The 27,252-nt window shown below is 44.2% G+C and overlaps 2 protein-coding genes across 3 annotated transcripts; one reads left to right on the top strand and one right to left on the bottom strand.

Annotated features, from left to right (window-relative positions):
• Positions 1-2,772: 2,772 nt before the first annotated feature.
• LOC146179624 (pre-rRNA-processing protein TSR2 homolog) lies at positions 2,773-4,450 on the bottom strand. The gene is made up of 5 exons (XM_084579286.1): positions 4,339-4,450; positions 4,050-4,140; positions 3,864-3,955; positions 3,221-3,373; positions 2,773-2,964 (listed from the first exon to the last, which is right to left on the bottom strand). Exons 1-5 carry the CDS (start codon positions 4,429-4,431, stop codon positions 2,827-2,829), a joined length of 567 nt encoding a protein of 188 aa, XP_084435412.1. The 5' UTR covers positions 4,432-4,450; the 3' UTR covers positions 2,773-2,826.
• A 1,519-nt stretch (positions 4,451-5,969) lies between these two features.
• On the top strand, positions 5,970-17,176 carry LOC146179623 (uncharacterized). 2 transcript variants are annotated; one of them, XR_014700739.1, is made up of 5 exons: positions 5,970-6,621; positions 13,668-13,887; positions 14,125-14,202; positions 14,690-14,804; positions 16,461-17,176. XR_014700739.1 is itself a non-coding variant. In XM_084579282.1 (4 exons), exons 1-4 carry the CDS (start codon positions 6,202-6,204, stop codon positions 14,737-14,739), a joined length of 768 nt encoding a protein of 255 aa, XP_084435408.1. In that variant the 5' UTR covers positions 5,970-6,201; the 3' UTR covers positions 14,740-15,000. The 2 variants fall into 2 exon arrangements, 1 of the variants encoding a protein (XP_084435408.1); XM_084579282.1 differs by lacking the exon at positions 16,461-17,176 and having other exon boundaries at positions 14,690-15,000.
• Positions 17,177-27,252: the final 10,076 nt, after the last annotated feature.

Raw genomic sequence — 27,252 nt, 5'->3', positions numbered from 1 at the left:
AATCCAGTATAAATTTTACGCAAAATTCCATATACTGGTTTCTGTACAGAAAGGGCCTGCATGAAACGGCTATCATATTGCTGCTGAATACAGTAAACTGTGGCCGATTTAGGCTTCAAAGGACCAGGAAAGTCGTCTGGATTAACTGAAAGCTTGAATCTTTGAATGGGCATCGGAAAACTATGGAAAACCGTTTGCATCACAGTAATATCATGAACTGCACGGTGGTTGTCTATATTGCGGTGAAGCCCACATAGCAGTGAAATTGCGGTAATGTTGAAAATTATCGGTGTATTCGCTAGTTTTCAAATATCAGTTTTTCGGATACGAATCAGGTAATAAAAAAAACATTCGATTTGTATTCAAATTTCAAACATGCGCTCAACCTTACTGCAAACATACTTATGCCCAGCAACAAATTGAAAATCTTATTGGTTACCCGATAAACTTTTTTGCAACCACTGGTGTCGAAAAGCTTCTGATTTACTTTGATAGTAGTTGATCTGTTTCATTGTTGCAAGGCTGAGCTGTCTTAATTGTTTAGCAGAATAAACTACCCAGTACGTTGGAACAGTTTGGAAGATGCTATTTGATATATTCGTGCAGAGTCTTGGCCTTGGTTCGAGCCAAAGACTAGGCAAAAATTTCTGGAATACTAAAAAAAAACTGCATAGAAGGTTAGAGCTTCATCTCCCAACTTGGGCATCTCTTGCATTTGCCTAAATCCGTACATACCTGAGCCACTAGATTCCCTCTATCCACTTTAGTTGGGGGTTAACCGTATAGTCATTGCATTATACCAAACGAAATGTAAGGTTTGTCGAGATTGCATTTTCACACTGGGCCAAAAACAGTGAGCATTAGGTGTAAGCAGGAGTAAAGCAATACCCAGAGGCATTATGGGAAACGAGACTCTTATCTCGGTGTAGTGACTATGCTGCTTTATCCTTTAGACTTGTGGTTTTGCAGCATAGTTCTTTTTTTTTTTTACTCTAATGCAACCTCCGTAAGAAATACTGACAGACGGAGAAGCCGTGCCAATACGAACGACTGCCGGGACTGTTTTGTAGGTGTTTCTGCGAGTGTGTGTGTTTTGATGGCCAAGCCCAAATCGCGATGTCAAGCATTGTTTGGATGAGGAGGATAATTGTTTGAATACTGTTGAGAAAGGCAGGACGCTACACTTGTTGCACAGTGAAGAGCTGGCATTGCGATTTTTTTTTCTTTTGTCTAGTGATCTCGTTGCACGTTTTCTTTGTACAGTTGTATACATATATATGTATATACGTATAGGTGGTACTATATACATAATTGCGAATTAAACAAAGTTGCTTCTTGTACAAAAGTGCGTGTGTTTCCTTGCTGACTGCAACACAGAGTGCTCTAGATATAAAAAAAATTGATGTGTTAAAACTGCTAACATATGGATTTCAACATTGGCAATTGGAAGACTCAGTTGTGTTGACCTGGGATCAGTGAAGGGTTTAAAGCTGTCATGCTTGGTTAACGAATGCTTTTGGTACTGCTGTTTTTGAAGCTGCAGTGTACCAACGATCACCGTGACCAATGTAAAAAACACCGAAAGAAGAAAGATGAATCAAAAGCGGTAAATACTGTTATGCACCTACTGGCTTAATTAAGCGCCTTTTCATGTTTCAGTGGTAGCGTTGCAACCCGATGGCTGCACCCATGGAATTGAGGGTGAAGAGAACTGGCACATGTGTAAAGCGCCCCCAATTGCAAGACCCATGGTTACAGATATACTCGTACCAGTTTACCAGCGTGCTCTCACATTCAAAACTGCTTTATGGCAGTCAAAAAACAAACATGCATTTCTACAAATATGAATGAAGTTAGTTTTTCCCAGTATAGTCTGCACATCATACATACACTGCTTTCAATTCCAGCTTAAAATAAGGTTTCGCTTACATAATCCATGCCCTATGTAGTCTGCAGAAACAAATTTTGTCTGAAAAGTTTTTTTAGCTGCCGGTAAGCAGTAGTGTACAATCGGTCAGCAAGTATTTTCTCAAGTGAACTGCCTTTATATACGAGTGACAGATACTGCGACTTTCCTTTCCTTTAAACCAATTATAGCACGCCAGTTAACCTTGATGCGTTGAATGGAACGCTGGTTGTGTTCGACAAGGGTGCGCGATGTACTGCGTGCAGCAGCAATACTCAGGCTTTCACATTTCTCCACTGCAGACTATGCATGCAGTGCTCTCAGAATTTTTCCAAGCTGACTGCACATGGGAGCCGATTTCACCAAGTTATCTAGCATTCATTACCATACGAGTATCACGTAAAATTTCAGCTTTTAAAATGTATGTAATGGTCGGTGAACATTATAATTCAGACATAATTGTTTTCGTTTGGTTCGTAGAATTTAAGCTCCCAAAGCAACTCTGGTTATGAGGTATGCTGTAGTGGAGGGCTCTGGAAATTTAGACCAACTAGGTTTCTTGACCGGGATTGGACATGCGTCCTCGAAGTGCAGTCATTACAATGCAAACTCCAGGAATGTAACAAAATTGCCTTAGAAGGTGAAGCTCCTTCAAACCAGCTCAGTATAGAGCTTTGCACAGAGAAAAATATAGCCAAGGTGTAATTTCTATGTTAAAAATGAAGACTGGAAATTGGACAATTGGATATCAGATCCTCATTACTGGCCCTTGCTAGATTTACCTTGGGAATCTGGCCTGTAGTACATTTATTTGCAAATACAATTGTGCTTCAAGGCATGCTGCCAGGAAAAAAGTTGAAAAGAAAAAAACTGCACAAGACATTTAATATTACAAAACTTATTGACAGCGCCTATAATAGCTATGTTCTCTTTCCATGCCCGACTACTGTCCAGCCGTCTTCATCAGGCTCTTGTCTTCGTGACTGTTGATGGCTTGGGCCAGGTCCATTCAGCTGAAGGTCTCCTAGCTGTGATGACACCTCTGTATTGATGTGATTCTAAAAGTACAAAATGCAACAACATGAGCTAGAGAGAGGAGAAAAAAAGATGCCTTTGAACACGAGTGCTTTTGACTAATTTTGAGCCTTCCTCAAGCCAAACTTGCAATAATCTGCAGCCCTTCAAAACAAAGGCAATGTGATCTGTAGATGAACTAGAGGTCTGCTGCAACACCCGCAAAATTTACGGCCAATTATACTACTATATCGTAATAAAGGGCTTGCTTAGTATAGCTCGTACACAAGAACAACTTGCCTGCATCTCGGCTTCATCGTCACTGTCGTACTCATCAGCAAAAGGTACGCGAAGTGTCTTCGTAGGCGGCAGTCTTTGGGAAAGCGATTGTAAGACTTCGTTTTCCCTGCCTTCTTTGCACATCTGGTAATGCTTGCACAACAACGCTGAAATCTGCCGAGAACAAAAATAGATATCAACACTTCAGCATGCACAGTGCTTTTGGATTTGACTTTTCCAGAAACCGCAGCAAGCAAACCATAAGCACGAACGTGCAACCTGAACCTGCAAACCCTGACTGCTCATTGGAGGGTCAAATTCTAAAGTTAAAGCTCAGCTACTTTGGTCATCTGATGAGAAGAGAGGAGTCGCTGGAGAAAGATTTGATGTTGGGAAAGGTTGAGGGTCGCCGGAGAAGGGGTAGGCAGCGAACGCGATGGTTAGATGGCATTCTCGAGGCATTGCAGATGAAGCTATGTGATGTTAAGAAGATAGTGAGAGACCGGAAAGCGTGGCGTGACATGGTCCATAGGGTCACGAAGAGTCGGACACGACTGAACGCCTGAACTGAACTGAACTGAAAAATATCGTGCAAGGTAAACAGCACCACAGGCACGAGTGCCTTGCTAATACAGGCAGGGTTAAGTGGGCTACGCATTTTTACCTGGCCCAAGCTGCCGTCTTCGATGATGGTGTCGAATTCGTTGTCGATTATCTCTGCTATCAAGTCTGCCACTTCATCGGGGTGCAGATTACCTGAGAGAAAAAAAAACGAGAAAAGCACGATGACCAGTTTAAATTGTTTCTCTCGCTTCCCGTACAAGGCACAGAAGCAGGTACTACCACTTACTGTTTTCGGCAAAGTATTGTTCCAGGACACCGACTAGCCATTGTTCTTTCTCTCGCGCTTGAGGGCCGCCCATGCCATTTTCAATCGCAACCTGATAAACGCAGACGAAATATTACAAACAGCGGGAAGCTATAACATCACGGCATCGGGAATACGGAAGAGCACAGATCCTTTCGGCTGTTGAGTATTTTGTAGTCACAAATGTACACTTCTTTAAGAACACGCTTGTTCCTTATACTCAGCAATTGTATATTTATTACAGCGGAGAAAAAAATTGATTCAGGCATACCTGTAGACCATGCCAATCGCCGATTAGAGTTTTGACGGACACGTGAAATGCACTTTCGGACGCCATGCCATAGCCTGCCATGCACTCATGCATGCACTCGTACGCTCGTACAGCCACCATACTCGTACTGTATTGACGCTTGTGCTGCCACCTCATTACACAAGTAAGAAAGTTTCAGTTTCGGTATTTGATAGCACTTAAATTAGTTTCATAGCACTCTAATATGTACCAGACACCTTTTCTTTGTTGAACATGAATAGAGAATATTTTTAGCATATTTTTTAGCCCTACAAGTGGACATCAACTTGACAGCCAGACCAGCCAGACGTCACATGTTTCGGCGACATCCAGCAGATCCTAAAGGCCTAAAGTTTGAGGGGCTTGAGCAGTTCCCAGCTTTCTGTACTATTTATGTTTTCCTTGGCGCCAGGGGCATGGTAGACCTTGCCAGGGGAATCAAGGGGCATTACCCATGAAGAGAACAAAAAAAAAAAAAAAAAGAACTAGTGATTGCGCGTTCGGGATCGGCGCGGTAACAACCGAAGCAAACGCGCACGGGAAACAAGCGCACACGGTCCGGCGCCGCATCATGATGAGTTGCGTGCCCGGGTGCAGAAGCCGCTCAGAACACGTTTCATCGGAAGTTTCTTTCTGTCTATATAGGTGAGTGAATTTTTTTCATCTTCAAGTTTCATCTTTCGATCCTTATATATGAGCTGAATGGTGTTCTTGTTTTTAATAATGCGTGATAGGTTTCCAAAAGATCCGCGGGGTCGGAAAACGGTGGGTTGACGCATTGCAACGTTCGGACACTTGGTCACCGACAAAATGGAGCGTTGTTTGCGCCCTGCGCCCTGCAATTGGAATCGATTGGTTTCTCTCAATCAATCGTAACCAATTGGAATGAAGATTTTTCCTACATATGGTTCCAATTGATAGCATTTGATTCTCATCGGTAATGCCAATTGGAGTCAATTGTTTTTTGACTGGGTTGCAGAGAAGCTGCACTTACAGAGCTCTGCAAGTGTTCCATTCCTTGCACCTACAATAAGGAAAATCTTCGCCTCCAGTGTATTGTCAACCTTGCAACGTCATGCCCACACGCTCAAGTTAGACTTACCAGAAATTGGGTTGGGAATATTTTCAATCCTGGGTAAAAATAAATCAAATGCGTTTCTCCACCGCTGAACCGTTTCAGAAAAAAAAAAAAAAGCAAAAAAACAACATTGGGTATAAATATATGACGCGTCTGTGCGAGGACAGATAGTTAGTTTGCCACAATCACAGGTAAACACATTTAGCCTGAGAGGTGCATGTAAACAACTGGCATCCACCAGCATTTCGCACCGCGCCCTTTGGTAGCAGACGACACAGAGCAGGCGATCTTTCATCACCGCCGAACTTCTCAGAAAGGCAAGGTAAGAAAAAAACTGCTTAGCAGCAAGTTGAAGCCAACGCAACGCAGGATTCTTTACGTAAGGTGTATAAGTGTACCACAATGGGCAAATACACAGAGAAACATATGCCTATAGTGTCTAAAGCAGCAGCAATGCCGCCGCTAGAAAAAGTTGCAGTGGCTCTATCTCGTGGCTTCTACGCCAAAGAGCACGCCCGCGTGCTCGCGCGCCTCCCCGTTCGCGCCGCGCGGCAACGAAGGAACAGGAGGATGCAGGCATGGCTGCAGGTTCGCTGGTGTTGCGGCCGCGCGTGTGCAACGCTACCAACGCCGCTAGCATTCACTAGTTTGTTGGTAAAGTTGGTGCGTTGGGCTCTTGTGGATAAAACTATGCGCATAACTGTGCATGGGCATGCTGTGTGTATAAATCTGAGGTGATACGAGTGGCTGTATCACAATCGTTTGGTATGGGTGACAAAAAGGAGAGTCGAGCCGCTGCTCAGCGGCGGTATCGACAGGAGAAGATCAACTCCTCGGATCCAGAAGTCGTTGCCTGGCACTTGGCCGCAATGCAGAGACGGAATGAACGGCAGAAGGCTAAACGAGCAGCAGAGACGCCCGAACAAAGGGAAGAACGTCGTGCCAAGCGGAGGCGCCAAGATGCTGAACGCAAAAATCGGCTCATAGCAGCTCGGATAGGCCCCTCGCAAGAAGATCAAGGTGAACCAATGCCAACAACAGAAGAAGAGGACGTAAAGGCCCGTTGTATAACTGTCCACATGATTCGGTTATCGGAAAGAGTATCTGCGACGCGGACATTTGAGACGGACTTCGTGAACAATCCAAGTGTGTGTGAAAGACTGTGGCACCAGAAGGATCTGACACCGGTGAGTAGTTCAGAGTGTGAGTCTGCGTTTGGCATTCCCAGACTGACGGGATGAGGCTGTGGCGAGAGTGTTTGTGGAACGTGCAAGGGCTTTCTGCTTAAACAGAAAATCCCACTATATAGTGTCAGTCACGGGTATCAATACCCGCCTTGGTTTGCCGATGCTGAACTACGTGGCTGAACGTTTGATCGCCCCACGCATTCCCTTCGTTCAAATGAATTGAACAGGCAGTTTGGCATAAAAGGGCCGGTAGTTACCGCTCCGATTGACACAGACGAAATGTTGAAGCAGTTACTCTGAAGTGTCAAAAGGATAAGTCGATTATGGTTAACATTAAGAGGTGGATGTTTGCCAAGACAATCCACTTGTCTAATGTTATGCGAGAAATGCTTGCTTCATGAGTGGAAGCCCCTATGCAAGCACCGTGGCATTTGTATAGATGAGGCTAGACTGCAACGGTTCGACGTTGAAGCTGTCCTTCGTGACATGGAGACAAATGTAGAACACTGCCTGGATCGAGAAGATTTGTCTGATCTGTTGAATATTGCGACTGCCTTGACGCTAAACCAACATCCTGGTTGATGGCGAAGCCGTCCTGGCAATTGCTCCCAGTGAGGGAAAGAGAGCACTAAGCATACTGTATGATAGTAATGCTGAAGGATTTTCATTTCCTCAGATTTATCTCGGCCACGCTCATATCGCTCCCGAGGCCAAACTGACACCCTTCACTATGGGAAATGAAATACTTCGTAGAGAGAGATGAGGTGCTTTGCCGGTGTATGTTCTTTATATGGCAATGAAAGTTGCACTATCTGTTTTCCTCTAAGACAATGATGATCTATTGTAACAATGACGCGACCCGTAGCTTGACTAGACAAGATGGGGAGAACCCAGACAAGGTTAGTCAGATGATTGAACAAGACTGGACTAGGGGCTTCATGGAGGGAGTGCCAAATACCATTCAGTACTGGCTCATGAGGAAGAGTGAGCTCTTCCCTATGATTGGGCAGTTTGGGAAACTAACCATCTTTATTACACTTTCTGTGCCCGAAGTGCACTGACCTAGACTTCCGGATCTTCTGAAGCTGCAGGTTAGACCGCAAGAGTTCGAAATTGACGAGGCGGAAATGAATCATCATTTCGCCATAACGTTAGTCAATGACAACCTTGCTACATGTGCCACATACTTTGAGCACGGGATTAGAGTAATCGTGAAAATCCTACAAAATTCTCAGACAAGCCCATTTAAGTCTTACCATGTCGTCAAGAGTTTAAAAAAAAATGGAGTTTCAGCACAGGGATAGCCCGCTTGCTCACTTGCTTCAGTGGTTAAACCAAGCTCCCGATGAAGAGGTTGAGAATTACTGTACTGAATACTGTCATTATGGCCGAGCATCACGATAATGACTCTTTGGAACGTCCGAGATTCCAAATGCATCAACACACCCACACATTTTACAAGGGTAGACGGACCAAGTGTAGGTTCCATACTTCATTCTGGCCAATGCCAAAAACAAAGGTCCTCACGCGTTACTACCGCCTGCAAACGAGGACCAAAATGCGCTAAAGCGGTTCCGCTATCTTAAGAAGAAACATCAGGTGTTGCATGAAGCTCGGGAGACTACAGAATATGCCATTTAGGGAAATGTGGGACCATCATAGTATGCATAATTATAAGGAAGAGTACGAAGAGGTGGTTCGTAGTGGGTTGGCTAGACGTACTTTGTTTCTGAAGAGACCGCTTGACCGGACTAAAATGAATCCGTTTAACCCTTGGATTGCCTCGATCTTAAACTCTGGTATGGAAGCAAAGCAGCAATGGGGGCTTCAAGTCATTCTCGATGTCTATGCATGTGCTTCTTATGTCGTTGTGTATGTAAATAAGGCTAGTTGGGGTGTGTCTGACTTGGGTCGGGGGATCAAGGCTCTCATAGAGGCGAGTCCAGAGGCAGAAGTGTCATTCGAAGATGCAGCAACTGGGTGTAAAGAGGCTGAATTCCATTGAAATGTCAGCCCAAGAAGCACCGTGGTTTCTCCCCAGGTTTGATATGCACACGAGCCAGGATGTCATGTACGTAAATACACACTAGCCCAAGGAATGGCAGAAAAGCCGCAAAACCAAGGTTGAGATGGATGAAGGAGAGTTTTCTGAATCTTGTCTCGACATTTGGTATAGAACTCTCCTGGATCGGTATGAAGAACATCCACAAAGCATGGAAGACATCACTTATGCTGAATTCGTGGTGGAATACAATTTCAAGACTTAGAAGAAACGACAGAAGCCAGCAATTCTGAGAAGTAGTGTAGATGACGAAATGAACTCTATAACCAAACTGTATGCTGTACTTGTCATTTCAAAAGGAGTCTGACATCCTCGACAGCAATGCATTTGAAAGGGTGTTTGATGAAAACAAGGAATCTATCGTAGGAGTGAAACAAAGCTACTCCGCTGGTGTCATCATTGATGAATTGATGACAGCCATGGAGTCTGTCAATCGTGCTGCACAACAACAACAACAATTTCAAGCCCCTGAATCTTCTACTTCTGCCTCTGGTGTTGTAGTCAGCCTTGTGGAGATGAATGACAGTAGTGACTTGCTTCCAGAGAATGTGACCACGAAAGTTGTGTCGGCCATGTGCCCTGGCATACGGCGAAGAGATGACTTAATCCCACTCGAAGATTTCTTTAATAGAATGAGAATGGTTAACTATAGGAAAGGAGTGCTTATCCGAGAAGTGATGCATCATGTGACTGACAAATGAGCGAAACCATTGCAAATTTTCTTTACTGGCCATGCTGGTTGTGACAAGACATTTACGCTTAGGCTGATCATGGATGCTTATAATCGTTACTGCCAAAACCGCACTATAACTTATGGAGACAGCCAGGAAGACAGTGGGATGACCGATTATGTGGCTTGTGCAACCACCGGTACTACATAAACACGCGCGGAGCAGAGCACAACATGCGTGTGAATGCAGTGCGGAGTGGAACAGACGACGTGGCCGCACTGCATGGAGGTTTTGCCAAGGTCTCCACGGAGGGCGCTGGCGGGTGGATAAATGGATGTTAAGAGCGTCCCCTTTTGAAACGGGGTGGTTATAGTAATCACCATGCTCAACATTTCTTATTTATGCTTTTAAACTAAGATAACCCTTCAACTTTAACAACTTTACTTTTAGACACTGGTTATCTTTAAATACCCGTGTTTAATTTCGATTTAGCTTACATGAATCCCCTCCCTGCTATTTATCTACCAATCTTCCAAACGTCTCTTGCTAGCCTCTACCGCCGAGTCGTTCACACTTCCTTTGTTACCTCTAAAACAAGGGCCTCGTCTAGGGTGACTATGTCCGCGTCGAGATCTGGATAGATACTACCATACTCCAGTATAAGATGGTCAATTGTTTCTGGGCATCTACCGAACATAGAACAAGTTTCATCTTCTTGATTAAACTTTCGTTTTGTATCTTTGGGTTCTAAGACATCCTAATCTAGCTTCAAAGGGAAGGCCGCTGCCTCTTTAGTTGTCATAGAAGGTTTCCTTCTTAATCCGAGTTTTCCCATTTTCTATATATATCTAGGGTCGGCTTCTTTTCCATTGAGTCATTCCAGTTTTTATCCTCTGTGTTCTTTACCTGTCATTTTAATGTTTTTATTGCGAAAGCAATAGTACTCCCATTTTCAGCCCTTTGCGTAGCCATGGTCGGTAGGCACGTTTGACCTTTAATGACCCCAGATGGCTGTGATGTCATACCAGCTGCGAGAGATGGGCTACCAAGTCGAGTCGTCTGGTGGCGGCAGTCGGTAAGCATGGCATGCTGCAGCTGGAGCCATGCTGCTACCGAGTGGAGGCGCTGCTGTCACCTGTTCTCTTGCAGTTGAGAGGAGGAGGAGGAGGAGGAAAACGATGGGTATATAAATGCTCGCGCTTGCTCAGCTGAGGCACTCATTATGCATCCTTATAAACAGAAAGAAAAGTCACGCCATCTTGATGAAGCCAAGAAATGACAGCGGGCTACAGAGACAGATGAAGAACGGGAACAGCGTCTCGCTCGACGGCGCTCTCAAGATGCAGCTAGATGAGCGCGTCACGCTTCTCTTGAATTGTCCTCAACCGGTGAAGACTCTGAATGGAATGTAATGCCCTGGCGGCATTTTAATGTTCTTTTTAATGTATGCCTAACTGTTCTTCGTTTATCCATACCCTGAGATATTTATATTCTGCCAGTCTTGGTATCTCACTCCCTTGTCCTGTAAGCTTTTTATCAGTGAAATCATTGAATACTATCAGACCTGACCCTAATTACGCTGAAGGTAAAGCCAACTGCATCTCCCTTGTATATACATATATTAACCAGTGTTTGTAAATCTTCCTGGCTATTGGCTAACAGAACAATGTCGTTTGCGTACATTAATCCTGGAAGCGTTTGTTTTACGTCCGTTCCACCTAGCTTATACTAGAGATAAAAACCAAGGTGGCTTTCTTTCAGACTCTTCTTCATATTCTTCATATAAATCATGGACAACAGCGGTGATAGCAGACATTCTTGCCTTAGTCCTTCGCATACCTCGACAGTAGACATACTTCTTAACCCCTCCAATGCAATCTCAACTTTGTTATCCCTTTATACTTCCTTTAGTAATCCAGTAATCCAATTACTTCTTTACCGTTGCCTTCAGATGCGAGTATATTCCACAGAAGTCCCCTATTTACGCTGTCGTATGCACCACTTCTGTCCAAAAAGGCTAAATGCAGCGGTCTGTTTTCCGCCGTGGCTGTTTCTATGCATTGGGTTAATGCAAAAAGGCTGTCATCTAGGCGCCTACCACTCCTGAACCCATTCTGCAGTTTACCTAGTACAATTATAATTTCCTATCCTTTATTGTATATTTAGTTTCACTTCCTGCATTGCCAGCCTGTACGTAACTGACATTATCGTGATCGGTCTAAATGATTTAATTTATTCATATCTCCTTTTCCTTTATAGATTAAATTCATCCTGCTCACTTGCCTGCTGTGCAGAATTTCTTTCTTTGTTATTATTGTTTCTAATACCTTTAAAAGCGTGTCCTTGCTTCTTGGGCCAAGCTCATTATTTAGCTTGATTGGAATTTCGTCCATACCTATGGTTTTATGCACAGGAATGTTTGTTTTTGCCTTCTTTCAATCAAGATTTGTCAATTGTAAGCCTTTTTCCTTCATGCTATCTGATACTGTTCCTTCATTCGGGGTCATTACCCCATCATCGCGCTTAAATGATTCGGCAATAACTGATGTAATATATCCAATGGCGTCATCTCCCTCTAGACATTTTTCCTCGTCATCCTGAATCTGTTCCTGCTTCCTATGATTTCTATTATCCTGGCATCTTATATGGCTGCAGAATTTTTTTTGCCACCTCATTAGCCGAGTCGCGCACTTCGGTCATCCAGTGATCGGTGTGCGGTTTTCTTTTACTCTGCACAAGTGTCCGCACTTTCAGTTTCTTTTGCCAATAGGATTCCCATTTTCTGTCTATTTTCCTCTTGATATAGCTGTGCTTTTTCAGCTTCTCTGTGTTCTCTGGAGGCTACCCGTCTTCGTTCAATTGTTTAATTTCACTATTCTACCAGCTTCGAGGAGTCCTCTTACCTTTCAACCAATTTGACTCTTTTACCTCTCGAATTTTCATACAGATGAGTTGTGCTAACTTATTATAATCCCACTCCTCCATGAGCTATTCTCTATTGTTTTCTCAATGCATGATGCTATTAGTTCTAGTTGTTTGTCGGTTAAATTGATGTTTGCTCTTTGTGTTTCCTGGTTTTTCCTTTTGACCAGGTGTCCCATCTGCAGGCTACCTAATACGTTTATGATCACTTCCCAGGCTGTACGCGCCTTCCTCATCTATTTCCATCCTCGTGAGCTATCATTGATCGTTTGCATATTCCAGAATTCCAGCGTGACCTGGTCTTCACATTTACTTTCTCTGTTCACTATGACTGGGTTAAACTGCTCACAGATTTCTAGCATTAACTTCCCGTTGCTGTCAGTGTATCCATCCAGATTCTTTGTGTTCATTCATATCGCCCAATAATTGACTATCTCAGCCCCATTTCCAAACTGTTTGATATCTTGGCTGAAAGATTTCACTAGATCCCAGTTTTTCTGTTTGAGTTTGCTCCTGTCCGTAAATAGGCTATCCATGGTGCTCTTGAATATGGGTATTGGGTTCAAGGAGCAGCTGCAGGTGAGGCATCTCGTGTCGACTCGAGATGGCGTCACCAGAGAATGGGCTTTATGAAATGCAGCGCGTCGCACTTGACTGCATGCTCTACGTAGAATCTTTGGAGAAATAAACAAGTTGCTGATTGGCAAAACTAAGTGACTATTACGATTCTTCATGAAACAAATGCAGGGCAAAATCAAAGGCTCGTTATCACACGCATTATGATGATATTTTTTGTTTCATGTAAGACAGAACAAATTCATTTGATTGATGTTCCACTTATGGAAGACTGCTATAATGGCAGATTTCAGAGAGAGAAGTTAGTGCTGTTCTTGTTTCAAATTTTACATGCTGCTCCCTCTTAGATTCATCTAAACCCATACCAGATTTAAAGGGCTTTAGGAAACAAATTTAAATACATTAGACAAATGCATACTTGTTTTATAATTTTTCCTAGGGGCATACAAACCAGCATTCTACTCAAATGGCAGCATTGTCTATTTCATTCTAAATTAATCCATGCCTTACATATTCAAATATTGTCCGGTTTCGCACAGACAATTTCTGCTGAAATACTCTGCTAAATTTTTGTAGTCTAAGCTATAATAGGATACAATTTAAAAGAAAAACAGTTGCTAGCTACAAGCCATAGAATGTGGCATTGTGTATTATTCTGCTGAGCAGTAAATAATATCTGCTTTTCAAAAATTGGAGCATACCAAAGAAGCCAGAGGCATGAATTCTTGAGATGCAGCTACGATTGTGTTCTTTTTATTCACTTCCCATCTGTTGGCACAGCAGCTCTCTGGTTGATGATTCTTTTTGTGGCGCAGGTTATTGAGAAGCACTTGCAAGAGTCGATGAACCAAAAAATGAAAGAAGCAACATCGTCTACTGTTCCTACCAAGGACTTTGTGCTGCGGTCAGCAAGAAGTTCCTGCCTTAACAAGGAAAGAGATTGCGGACAAGTAGCATACGTGAGAGCAATGAAAGAATGGAGAAAAGAAAACGGTGGCATTCGGTCACCTTTGTGCCCACAACATGTTTCAAGAGGTATGTTCTGAGCGTCGAACAGATACCGCTGCCAAAATTTGTGGTTTTTCAGTCATGTATACATAGTCGTGTAGCCTGGTCTTTCGCACACGTTTGGCATAACACTTGTCACTTTTATGTTTTTCTGTGGACACGGTTCGTACCTGCTATTTCTCAGTGAGTGTGCTTTAGCAACTTGTGTAGAAATTTGTGCTCTGAATCTGCATGCCATAAATTAGACATGCTTTCATGCTGCAGGAGCAGGGAGTTGCACACCACGCCGAGAAACAAGAGTGAATGCGGCAGTTCAAACATTAAGGAATCGTTGGAGCCATGGTATGTATTCACTTGGTCCCTTCTGCATTTCATAAAATGGTTTAGCTCACGCCGGCTCTCAACATCACCAGTTGCTTTCTATACCAGGCTGTTTGAAGTGAAAGTAATCTGAACCGAGATGTGATAGGAAAAAGACATGTAACGTTTAATCACAGAAATGTATGTGCATAGCAGTTGGAGCATGAATTAATTTTTGTATCTCGCTTACGAATAGCTGACCTCAGAGGTGTTCTTGTTGATTAGCAGCATGACTTCCAGCCTTGGGCTGTGTTCCCATGTAATGTATGTTCTTCGCATTGCATCTGTAGTAGCTTGTTTAAAACTTAATTCGTTTCCTGTAATTTCACTGAAATTCATGCTGTGTGCTTAACACAGTTGATCAAGCTATGTCAAGTTCAACCTTATTAAAAGGAACTGAAGGGCTAGTTCTTTGTGTGGTTGGCATTTGGTATCATTGTGTTTACTTTTTGTGTTTAATTCTTTTCAGCTGTGCAGACTGCTGTGATTACACGGTCATGTGGTGTTCAAACATACTGAGGGCAACAGTTGTATCCTGTTTTTGTTCATCCTGTCATCTGATGAAGAAGGCAACTGAAGCCAGGGTAATAATCCGTAGCACACTCTCTGAAGTGACAGCAACCTGAGACATATTCACAGAGATGATTCCGTACAGCATTGGCACTGCTTCTTGCTCAAAAAATGACCGTAATAAAAAGCCCCTGTCTCTCCATTAGGAATGCTTGCTTTTTGAATATTCTCAAGATAAGCTTCTTAAAATTCCCTCTGTGTGTAAAAAATGCTTACATGCTGACAAAGTCATAAGTGGCATATTTAAGTCGAATGCATTTAGCGGGGCTGGGCAAGTCGACTCAGTCCAAACTTTTGTAGACCCCGCCGGGGTGGCGCAGTGGTTAGGGCACTCGACTACTGTGCCCAAGGACGCAGGATCGAGTCCCGGGCTCGGCGGCCGCTTTTCGATGGAGGGGAAAAGCTAGGCGCCTGTGTGCTGTGCGATGTCAGTGCACATTAAAGAACCCCAGGTGGTCGAAATTTCCGGAGTCCTCCTCTACGGCGTCTCTCATAGCCTGAGTCATTTTGGGACGTTAAACCCCAAAACCAAAACCAAACCAAGGTTCTACCAAGTGCGATCATAGTACCATTATTCTCTATGCCCAATCATGCTATTTTTTGTTATTCATGCATGATTGCAGGGGAAAACCTTATACATATTGCCGCAAACCATTCAAATTTGGTAATATTTGGATTTGGTGATGTTTGTGTTTTTGATTAAACCCCTGTAATATCCTGCTCGGAGTATAAAAATAGGAATTATTTCAACTTCTTTTTGGAGAACTATGTGATTTGCTAACACACCTGAAAAAACTTTTTTTTTTTTAATATGTCAAGCTTCAGCTGCCAGGCACTTAGGAGGCCTGCTGAAAGATTAATTCATTAAAATATTTTTTTCTTGTGGCACAACGCCCTATACTCTCTTTAGTTGTAACGTTACATGGAGAGGTGATGGCACAGTTTTGAATCTGGCTCTTGAGCTCTTGACTCCTCTCTGCGGTGGCTTAGTCACTAATTACCAGCCATGGCGTCAGCGTTTGTGTACCTGTCGACTGTGCAATGTCTGTCCATTCCAAGTGCTCAAAATTATATGTAGCCTTCCACACTGGTGTCTGTCATAGCCTAGAGTTTCTTCTGGATGTTATGTGCATCAAACCAAACCAGTGTTGCCTTTGACTTTTTGTATGCAGCTGTATGTGTCTGCCAGATTTCGTCGTCCTTAGATATTTAAAGATCTGAGAAGAGGCTTTTCACCACTCACTTGAAATTTACTGCCCTATGCCATGCTCAGCAACACTTTTTCCCTCCAGTGAAAGGAAAGCCATAGAGGCAGAGAATTTTTTCATAGAGTTTTCACTTTTTTTAGATTTCTTCACTGAGGGGATCATTTTCGATGAGTTCATAGAAGTTTTTAACTTGTTCTGAACATCATCATTGCCTGAATACAAAAGGATTAATTAAATAGCCAGTTGGCTACTCTCTAATGTAATGAGAATAGCACATGAAAACAAGAAGTTACTCAAGGTGGTTGTTAAAAGATTACCGGCCAAGTATCCAAAGGCAAGAATTACAGCTACTGTGCTGAACTAATGATAGCATTTTACATATGGTACACCGTACATCGTCATATACCATGCACGCACTTACAAGCATTACATTTAGTAATTAACTCGTCCATTCTTATACAGGCTACATGATGATGAGCCATTGGAAAATGTTCAGCTTTGTGGAAACCAAGCCTTACAAGGGAGCAGTGAAGCAAGCCATGCAGTGTGACAGCTGCATAACCTTCTGGGTGACATGTTTGAGTGGATGCTGTTGTGTGCTATCACAGATCAGGCATTTCAACCATTCCAACATATTGACAATTTTCACGAAATATGCTCCACAGTGTGGCTGCCCAACTAACTAGTCTAGCAGCCTTGACAGCAGACGTAACCGTATGTTTGCTGTTCTGGCAATGCTTCTTGGATGCAGATTTTCTGTAGTTTCTGCATATTTTTCTTCATGCATATAATTATTTTTTTACCCCCAATAAATTTTGCTCCATTTTTAGCAAATCTTTCTGTTCATTCACTCATTGCAGCTTTTTTAAGAGCGCTATTAGAATAATTTGAAACTTGAGTTTATAATGTTTGTTGTTAAAATTAAATTTTTACTACGTCATTTTGTGTGTGTGTGTGTGTGTGTGTGCGTGCGTGCGTGTGTGCGGTGCAGTAGGCAATATTTTTCAACTAAACACAATTTTTTTTTCGTTACAAGAAGTTGGAACGAGTGCTACGAAGTGCCACCATTACTGCTACGAAAGCTGAAATTATGCAACAAATCACAATTTCTTCTGCCACAAAAGCTACAACGTGAAGCTCAGTTCTGCCATTACCGGCAAATAAAAGCTGGAAGAAATGCTTGCATTGTCTTATTCTTTGTAATCACTTAATCAATCAATCCTTACATTTTATTCTTCACCATACAAACAAATACATGGCTAGAATAGGGTGGAAATGGGGGGGGGGGGGGGAGGGAAGCTGCACAGTAACAGCTTAACAGGGCTCCAACAACCATCCCAGCAACGGTGACAAGACCTCATGGGTTTAAACCTTGCATTCTAAATTACAATGCAGTAACGTATAGACCGTTTTCGCGGCGAGGAGGAAATAGCCTCGAACCGGAACGCGCTGCGCGGCTCCTCCTGTCTGGTATGTGGGGACGCGCGGATAGCAGCGGGGGCGGCAGGGCATTCTACGGAGAATGGGCACACGTTGCAGTCTTTTGCACACAGATGTGTCTTGAATAGCCGCAAAGTATCTAAGCCGATTAGCTGATGTGAGCGATGTGCTTTCTTTCCCTGTTCTTTCTTCTTTCGCCCCTTTCTTTCCTTCATTTCTCTGATCGTTTCATTTCCGCCGGCCGCAGTTTAGCTGCTGAGAGGTGCCGCGGTTAACGAAATCATTTTTTTTACTCAGTTTGCATTAACAAAAAAAAAATAACCAAAAGGAAATGATTAACAGACGATAAAAAATCAACGGCGGTGGTATGCGCGTGTGTTGCTCTACACTGTTTCACTTGCAACTCACTCAATTGGGGGAAGACGAGCAGCTTCTGAATTTCAAGCCCCAACCGAAAATGTTTCGCTTTGGAGCATTTCGTGCGAGTTCCGAACAATGTGTTTGTGAAGTAGGGACCGGAAAAACTGAATACCCGTGCATCAACGGCAGACTTTGGGCAACAAGCGGATGATATATTCCTTGTGTCAAATATTTACGAGATGCCGCCAGGTAAAGAAGAACTATTTTGATTCAGTCACCTGAGGTTAATGCAAGTATGAAAGAACCCGTCTCACTTGAAGACAACAATATACTAATAAATTGGTTGTCAACTTATTAAATGAAACAGCGCTAAAATATATTTTTTTTTAAAAAAACGCATCTCGTAAGATTTTGCTGCCGATAATAAATGGGAATATGATCATAGGAATAGCAGCGATTGCTTGCAGTAAGCAAACCTTGCGACGAAAATTGGACCATATAATTGTTGACAAAAGCAATTCTTTCGATGAGGTCATTATGGGACATAATTTAGGGTCCCTGTTCCATAGGTATCATTTGTCCATTTTATCTTGTATTTTAATGTCAGCATGACGGCAGCGTCAGACAAACGCAACTAACGCCCAGTCAGAGAAATTGCAGAAGAGCAGCTTCCGCTGTTGACAATTCATCGCCACTCCCCGCACATACCGGCAAACAGGTGGTTGAGTCATGTAGGCAATGCTGAAATCCGATTGCCTGGTAGTGGACGCTTGAACACCCTGCCTGATTGTCACCCAACAAAAGTAGCCAGGGTAAATGGATCCGAAATGGATAATGGATACTTAAGAATAGAACCCCAGTGGAGGTGTGGGAACTTCCGCAGTAGCCGCTCAAGCAGTAGAGTATATGAATGATCGGTTGACCCAACAAATCTAGCGCGATTAGCATTGCTCCTGAACGTGACATGAAACGGCTACATTCGCTTTCTTTCTTTCCTCAAATTGTTACGGTAAGCCGTCTATAGAAATCATTTAAGAATAAAAAGTAGATCGAAAGCTGCCATCACTGCCAGTGGTGCGCCGCCGCCTCTGTGCCACATAAACGTTACACACTAATTGTAATCAGGCTTGTAGCCTTCAGCCGGCCTGATCAGGAGCATAATTTTTTGTCATTCCTGACCAAATGGTTTCGCTGCTACTGAAAACTTTTTTTTCTTTCAGCGAGGTACTTTCAGAAAGCAAAAATTTGCACGCGAAAGCTCCAAAATGCCGATTTCCGCTACTTGTCGCCTGTTCCGCGGATGGGGCCCCACATACCAGCATGGCGGTTGTTCACAACTCGGCCGCTAGATGGCGCCACATACACAAAATGGCAGCGCCCATGATAAAATGGTCTATAAACAAATGGGCAATGAAAATTGAAAACTTAGCAGGCTGAACGTTTAACTACGGCTCTATGGACAACTCCAGAAGGTCACTCTTTCTCAGTGACGTCACGTCAATGTATTTTGCTGCGAAATCGTTTAATATGTTGGGAAGCATCTAAGCATTGCGGTGGCAGCCATAATTTCTACGTGTGTAAGGAATTTTTCATGGTCAGGCAATGAGGGTGAATGTACTCTTGTTCGCGAAGATTAGTTTAATGGTAGAAAAGAATCTAACTTCCCCCTTACTGCCTTTGTATAACATATTATTTGACTGTACTTGTAGATATTAGTACCTTTTATTATTTTGTTTTTCTTGAAAAGATTTTTGGTGTGTTCAATAACTGAGACATTTTCTATTGCCCAAACTGCTTGCTTCTGTAGCAATGTCAGTTTGATTGTTTTGTGAACTAGTGCTTGCCCATACCAGTGTAAGCAGAGCATTGAACCACGGCCGCTCGATGGAAGCGCAGGTGCGGCCTGCTGCGTCGCGCCGCCGTCAATGGGCGAGCGCGTCCTTGGGGAGTTTACAGTTGCGCCCGCTGTTTCTGCTGAGGGCGCCACTGTTCAGGGACACGTCACCGTCGGGATTGCGGGCTCGGGGCGCGCAGTTTTGTTCGTCTCTGGACGCGTTCGCCTCAGGTCGGCGTAATCAACTCAAGTTTTATTGTGTGCGCGTGTGTGAGCTCGTTTAAGTCTAGACGAGACGCGTTTCCGTTGTGTGCTGGGCTCGCTTCGTGCTTTTTGCTGTGCGCACGTGCGGTGGTCCGTCTCAGGCGTGCGGCGCAATGCCGCGCGAAACTGCTGTGTGCCGCTCTGCGACACAAACGCGAGAAAAGACCCTACCGTGAGGTATCATGAGTTCCCATGTGACCTCCAGCGTAGGGAAGCGTGGCTCAAGAATATCTCCCGCCAAGGACAAGCGGGAAAAAGTAGCAAGTGGGCGCCTAGCAGCATGTCTCTGGTATGTTCCTTACATTTCATAGAGAATGACTACAAAAAGAATACCAAGGTGAGGCTCCTGCTTCCCACTGCAGTCCCGACTGTGTTTCATAGATATTCCCAGTACATGCAAAAGGACAATGTCCAGTCTAGAAAACGCCGTCGAATAAGCTCTACTGACGGCATAGTAGTTGGGATAGACGATGATGAGCGTGGAGGCTCAGGAGAAAACCTTCACGATAGTGAAATTCATCTGCACTCTCCCAGCCACGCTGCAGAAGCCCTTTCTTCACAGGATGCCGTAGAGACATACGCGGAATGTAGTTTTCCGGTTGATCAAGCCTGCCAAACTACACTGGATATTTTGCATGTGTTGGAAGAGGCGAAGAAAACGGAAAACAGACTGAAAAAAAAGTTGCACGCCAAGGAAAAGAGCTCCAAAAATTACAAACGGATCGTGATGAATTTAAAGAACGTCTCCAAATCTGCGAAGACAACAAAGATTTGCAGGCATTTGAAAAGGTATTGGAAGCAGCGGAAAAGGGTGACAAAGCGGCTCTTTTTATCAGCAACCAAGTGCAAAGTTTCAGCAAGAAAAAACCAGCCTACAGTGAAGGCATCCTGCGGGAATGCATTTTGTGGAAGGCCTGCTCAAACAAAGGATATGAGCATGTTCGAAGCAGGGGCCTTTTAAAGCTTCCATGTCGTGCTACGCTTCAGAACTACGTAGGACAATCAGCCGGGGAAGTTGGTGTGACTTCACTGATAAAGGAGCGGCTCCGGGGATGTGGAACACGCAGGATTAAGTGTGGAGCAGGAGGTGTACTGTTCTCTTATCATCGATTAGATGGCTATTGCCCAGAAAGCTATATACGACCGTCAGGTGGATAAGATATTTGGTCTTGTTGGTATGGGCCCCGAGGAAGAGTCAAGCACAGTGCCCAGAGTTGCCAACCGCTTGTGCTTCGTTTTGCGAGGACTATCAACAGCCTATGTTATACCTGTTGGTTATTTCTTCACGCGGTGCCTCAAGAACGACAAGCTTTCTATAATGGCTTGGAAGTGATGAAAGCAGTCGAAGATGTGGGCTTTCGTGTAGTAAGGATCGTCACCGACAACCACCAGACAAATGTTGCTTTCTTCAAAGGTTTTTCAGAAAATGGCACGCTTATTCATGCAGTGCCTCACCCTCTGCGAAAAGACCACCCACTGTTCTTGTCATTCGACCCGAATCACCTCATAAAGAACCCTCGCACTAACTTTCTTGAGCGGGAGATGATGGACGGCGAAGCACTCATCCAAGGTGGTCTCTACTTGAAGAAGCTCTTCGAAATTCAGTAACAGCTACTGGTTAAGCCAGTCAGGTTCCTTACTCGTGCGACTTTTAAGGCTATGCCATAAACCTCTATCCAGGAAGGTTCTCCGTTTGTGAACGTCTTCTTCCTCTTTTTGTGTAACTGTGCAATAAATGTATCTAGTCTTGCTGAAGCAGTTTGTGGTTTCCTCGGCTCCAGTTGCGCTTAGAAAAATTCACAACTTCACTATACTAAATGTATTTGTTTTTCAAAATTACAACAGTTTACAACCTTGATGTTCCACGGAAATGTGCTGAATATTAGCGAAGCATTAAGCAATTTTTCTGATCGCGGGTAAGTTAGTTTCAAACTGGAAGGCTTCATGCGCAATCTTGAGACTAGAAACTGTTGAACGCTAGCTGTAAGTTGCACAGTAGAGTACAGTCGTCCAGTCACAGTAGGATCACATTTTGTTATTGGATTGCGCTGGCAGCATAGAACATGTTGACATCAATCTTTTGTATACGCGTTTTATGCAAGAATGAGTAAACGGTGTGAAAATGACACGCAAGGAATTCGCGACATTGTGATGTAAAGGATAATGCATTGTGCTACCTTGGTCGCTGAACAGCTTCCAATTGCTGACAGACGAGTGAAATTTTCATCTGACAACCAATTTGACCCGAATGCACATCACGGTAAAGCGCGAACTATCGAGCGGCTTTGAACTACCGTCACAATAAGTTTTTGGTGTACACGCCAGTATATACATCTTTGCGAAGAAAACGCGGTAGTGCTGACATGTTCACACTAGACATGACAGTATATAGGAATTCATGTTTCAAAATTGTGTGAAACGGAGCTCTTAAATCCTTAAAACAGTAAGCTCCGACCGTACCGACGCCTCGCTCAAAGCGCAGCCAGGCGCAGCTCTCCGCGCGCGGCTGTCCCCGAGCGGTGGCGACTGGAAGTAGGCGCCTCCCGCGGGTTTCGGGCGATGTAGCAAGCCGCACCTAGTGCGCGCTTCCATCGAGCGGCCGTGATTGAACAAAGAAATATATAGAAGCTTTCTAACACTAGCAAGTAGAAAGTAGCGATTTCTATTTAGCATGCATGTTACTTTTCGGGCTTTTGAGCAGTGGTGATTGACATGGTCATTCGCATATATTTAGAGAAAGACTCCAAGTGTTTTGACAGATTTTTTAATAAGGACCGATGGTGCATGCTGCCACCAAAGAGAATTCAAAACCAGGGCTATGGCTTGAACATCTGTATATTTCAAGTGAGGGATGATACAAGTACGATTTATATTGGCTCCTCCATCGTTTTGATTCACTGCAACGCTAGAGTCGGTGCTCTGTATTGAGCAGAATTCACTACGACGCAAGACGCTGCGATTGTATTGAAATTCCCTTCATGCCTGACATCACCTATACTGAACTTTGACGTCATGGCTATCACTCGGCTGCGAAAACCGAAATCGAAGCAAGTGAAAGAAAAAAATTGCAATAGTAAAATTCCGAGCAAGCCCCCGTAACTCCAATGCTAATTTCACATGCTTGCGCCGTTCCCTGCCGGGAACACGAGACCACCCACTCCCCCTCCTCAGCGCCTCTCACCCAGGCGACACTAATCAGCCCTACCAGTCAAGAATATCCAATCATGTCTGAAAAAAAATCAAAACAAAAACAACACCATAAGACATTGATTTGCCCGAATGCGCACATGCCTGAAGGCATGTGCCTTCTAGAGAGAGAGTAACTAGAGAATCATGAATTGAAAAGCGCTTGGAAACGTCCCTTGCCACCATATTTAGCTCACCCCCGTTGGGTAGTTTCCATCCTTACTTCTACCATCCACGCGAAAGTGCGAGAAGTGTGCGATGCTAACACAAAAGGCACGGACTCATTCCCGGCCTGCGCACGGCGCAGTGATGGGCATAGATCAGAGTTCCAGATTAGAGAAATACCAAATACTAGCCTCAGTAACATATTCGCCATACGAGTGAACTGCATGCTTCTATCATCAAAGAAATTCGTTCCTATGGTTTTTACAAAGTGCAGAAAACAAAAGGAACAAATGTAACTGTAGCGGCGAGTGCACACTGTCGTCGACGACGTTCCTGATGAAACGTGTAATTTATTCGAAAAAAGGCCTCCAAATGAAATCTGTTTAACACGCTTGATTCGTTTATTTGAACAATTTTTGTGTGCACAATTTAAAAGATTATTTAGCGAGTATCAAAGTTTATCATCATCATCAGCAGCAGCCTGATTATACCCACTGCAGGGCAAAGGCCTCTCCCATATTTCTCCACTTAACCCGGTTCTGTGCTAGCTGCATCCACTTGACCCCTGCGAACTTCTTAATCTCATCCGCCCACCTAACTTTCTGCCGCCCCCTGCTACGCTTTTCTTCCCTTGGAATCCAGTTTGTTACCCTCAGCGACCATCGGTTATCCTCTCTTCGCACTACATGTCCTGCCCATGTCCATTTCTTCTTAATTTCTACTAGAATGTCAGTAACTTGAGTTATTTCTCTGACCCACTCTGCACGCTTTCTATCTCTTAATGTTACCCCTACCATTTTTGGTTCCGTAGCCCTCTGGGTTGTCCTCAACTTAAGTAGAACTCTCTTGGTTAGCCTCCACGTTTCAGCCCCATAGGTGAGTACAGGAAAGATGCAACTGTTGTATACTTTCCTCTTGAGCGATACCGGTAAGCTGCTAGTCATAATCTGCGAGTGCTTGCCAAATGCGCTCCATCCCAATCTTATTCTTCTTGTTATTTCCTTTTCATGGTCCGGATCTGTGGTTACTACCTGTCCTAAGTAGACATATTCGCCTACTACTTCCAGTATTTCGCTACCTAATGTAAACTGCTGTTCCTTCCTGAGGCTGTTGAACATTACCTTAGTCTTCTGCATATTGATTTTCAAGCCTACCTTTCTACTTTTACTGTCTAGGTCATTAATCATTATTTGCAGTTCATCCCCCGAGTTGCTTAGCAAGGCAATGTCACCCCGCCGGGGTGGCGCAGTGGTTACGGCGCTCGACTACTGCGCCCAAGGGCGCGGGATCGAATCCCGGCCTCGGCGGCCGCTTTTCGGTGGAGGCGAAAAGCAAGGCGTCCGTGTGCTGTGCGATGTCAGTGCACGTTAAAGAACCCCAGGTGGTCGAAATTTCCGGAGTCCTCCACTACGGCGTCTCTCATAGTCTGAGTCGCTTTGGGACGTTAAACCCCACGAACCAACCAGCAAGGCAATGTCATCAGCAAATCGCAGATTACTGAGGTATTCTCCATCTACCCTTATTCCTAACTGCTCCCATTCCAAGTCTCTGAATACTTCCTCTAAACAAGCTGTGAATAGTACTGGGGAGATTGTGTCTCCATGCCTAACACCTTTCTTTATGGGAATTTTGTTACTTTCTTTATGCAGAACTATGGTTGCTGTGCAGCCACTATATATATCTTCCAGCACTTTCACGTACGGCTCGTCTACCCCTTGATTTCGCAATGCCTGCATCACCGCCGAGGTTTCAACTGAGTCAAATGCCTTTTCGTAATCAATGAATGCTATGTATAAGGACTGGTTATATTCCGGGCATTTTTCTATCACCTGATTGATGGTATGGATATGATCGATAGTAGAGTACCATTTCCGAAACCCTGCTTGATCCTTTGCTTGATTGCAGTCTAAGGTTGTCCTGATTCTATTAGCGATTACCTTAGTAAATACCTTGTACGTAACAGACAGATTGGTCTGTAACTTTTAAGGTCCTTAGAGTCTCCTTTCTTGTGAATGAGGATAATGTTTGCATTCTTCCATGGTTCCGGTACCGTCGATGACACCAGGCACTGCGTATACAGGGTGGCCAGTTTTTCTAGCACGATATCCCCCCCGTCCTTCAGCAAATCTGTAGTTATCTGATCCTCTCCAGCTGATTTCCCCCTTTTCATAGTTTCTAGTGCTTTCTTGACCTCGTTCTTCGTCACTGGTGGAACGTCGGACTGTTTTTCCCTACCGCCAATCTCATTACGGTCCTGACTTCTTTGGCTACTGTAGAGATCTGCATAGAACTCCTCGGCTACTTTGACTATCACCCCGCCGGGGTGGCGCAGTGGTTACGACGCTCGACTACTGTTCCCAAGGACGCGGGATCGAATCCCGGCCTCGGCGGCAGCTTTTCGGTGGAGGCGAAAAGCAAGGCGTCCGTGTGCTGTGCGATGTCAGTGCACGTTAAAGAACCCCAGGTGGTCGAAATTTCCGGAGTCCTCCACTACGGCGTCTCTCATAGCCTGAGTTGCTTTGGGACGTTAAACCCCACAAACCAACCAAACCAACCAACTTTGACTATCCTGTCCATATTAGTGATGACGTTGCCCGCCTTGTCCCTTATCGCATACATCTGGTTTTTGCCTATGCCCAATTTCTTCTTTACCGCTTTAAGGCTACCCCCGTTCTTTACAGCATGCTCAATTTTCTCCATGTTATACTTCCTTATATCTGCCACCTTGCGCTTATTGATTAGCTTTGATATCTCGGCCAATTCGATCTGGTCTGTTGGATTGGAAGCTTTCATAGTCTGGCGTTTCTTAATCAAATCTTTCGTCTTCTTAGACAACTTACCGGTATCCTCTTTAACTATCCTACCGCCTACTTTACCGTGAACTCAGTAATGATATCTCTGAAATTACTGTTCCTTGCCTCTAGGGTAATGTCGCCATCCTCAGAGCTGAATACCTATTCTGTAGCGAGATCCTGAACTCTTCTGCCCTCCCCCTCACCGTTAATTCGTTGATGGGTTTCTTTCTTACTAATCTGTTGCGTTCCTTCTTCAGATTTAGGCTGATTCGGGACCTCACCATCCTGTGGTCACTGCATCGCAATTTCCCGATTACCTCTACATCCTGCACACTGGCGGGGGTTGAACACATTATGAAGTCGATTTGATTTTTAGTCTCTCCGTTAGGACTTTTCCATGTCCATTTCCGGTTCTTCCATTTGCTGAAGGTATTCATGATTCGTAAGTTATTGCGCTCTGCAAACTCAACTAGTAACTCCCCCCTGTTATTCCTAGAACCAATGCCATAGTCGCCTACTGCCTTGTCTCCTGCCTGTTTTTTCCTTACCTTGACATTGAAGTCGCCCATTAGTACAGTATACTGCGTCTTTACTTTTCGCATTGCCGATTCTACATCTTCATAGAAGCTTTCAACTGCCTGGTCATCATAACTACATGTAGGTGCATAGGCCTGTACAACCTTCAGTTTATACCGCTTATTAAGCCTAATTACGATGCCTGCAACCCTCTCATTAATACTATAGAATTCATCTATATTACCCGCTATACACTTATTGACAAGGAAACCTACTCCTAGTTGTCGCCTCTCTGGTAAACCTCGATAACACAGTACATGCCCATCCTTCAGTACAGTATATGCATCATTCGGCCTAACCTCACTAAGCCCTATGACATCCCATTTCATGCCCTCTAGTTCCTCTAACAGGACTGCTGAACTAGCTTCACTAGCTAGGGTTCTAGCATTAAACGTTGCCAGGGTCAGTTTCCAATGGCGGCCTGTCCAGCGGAGCCAGGCTTTCTTAGCACCCCCTGCTGCGTCACAGGTCTGACCGCCGCCGTGGTCAGTTGTTCCGCAGCCGCTGGTGACTGAGGGCCGGGGTGTTATGGAACTTATCATAGGAGGTTGTGGCCAATTACTGCACCAGGGTGGCCAACTGCTGTTCTGGTGAGGGAGTGCGTTGCCGGAGGTGTTCACCGGAATCAGGTCGC

Source organism: Amblyomma maculatum, chromosome 9 (assembly GCF_055883805.1).
Source record: "Amblyomma maculatum isolate TAMU_Amacu chromosome 9, ASM5588380v1, whole genome shotgun sequence".
NCBI lineage: Eukaryota > Metazoa > Arthropoda > Arachnida > Ixodida > Ixodidae > Amblyomma > Amblyomma maculatum.
Note: the sequence above shows the minus strand (reverse complement) of the source record. Positions and strands in the feature narration are given on the sequence as shown.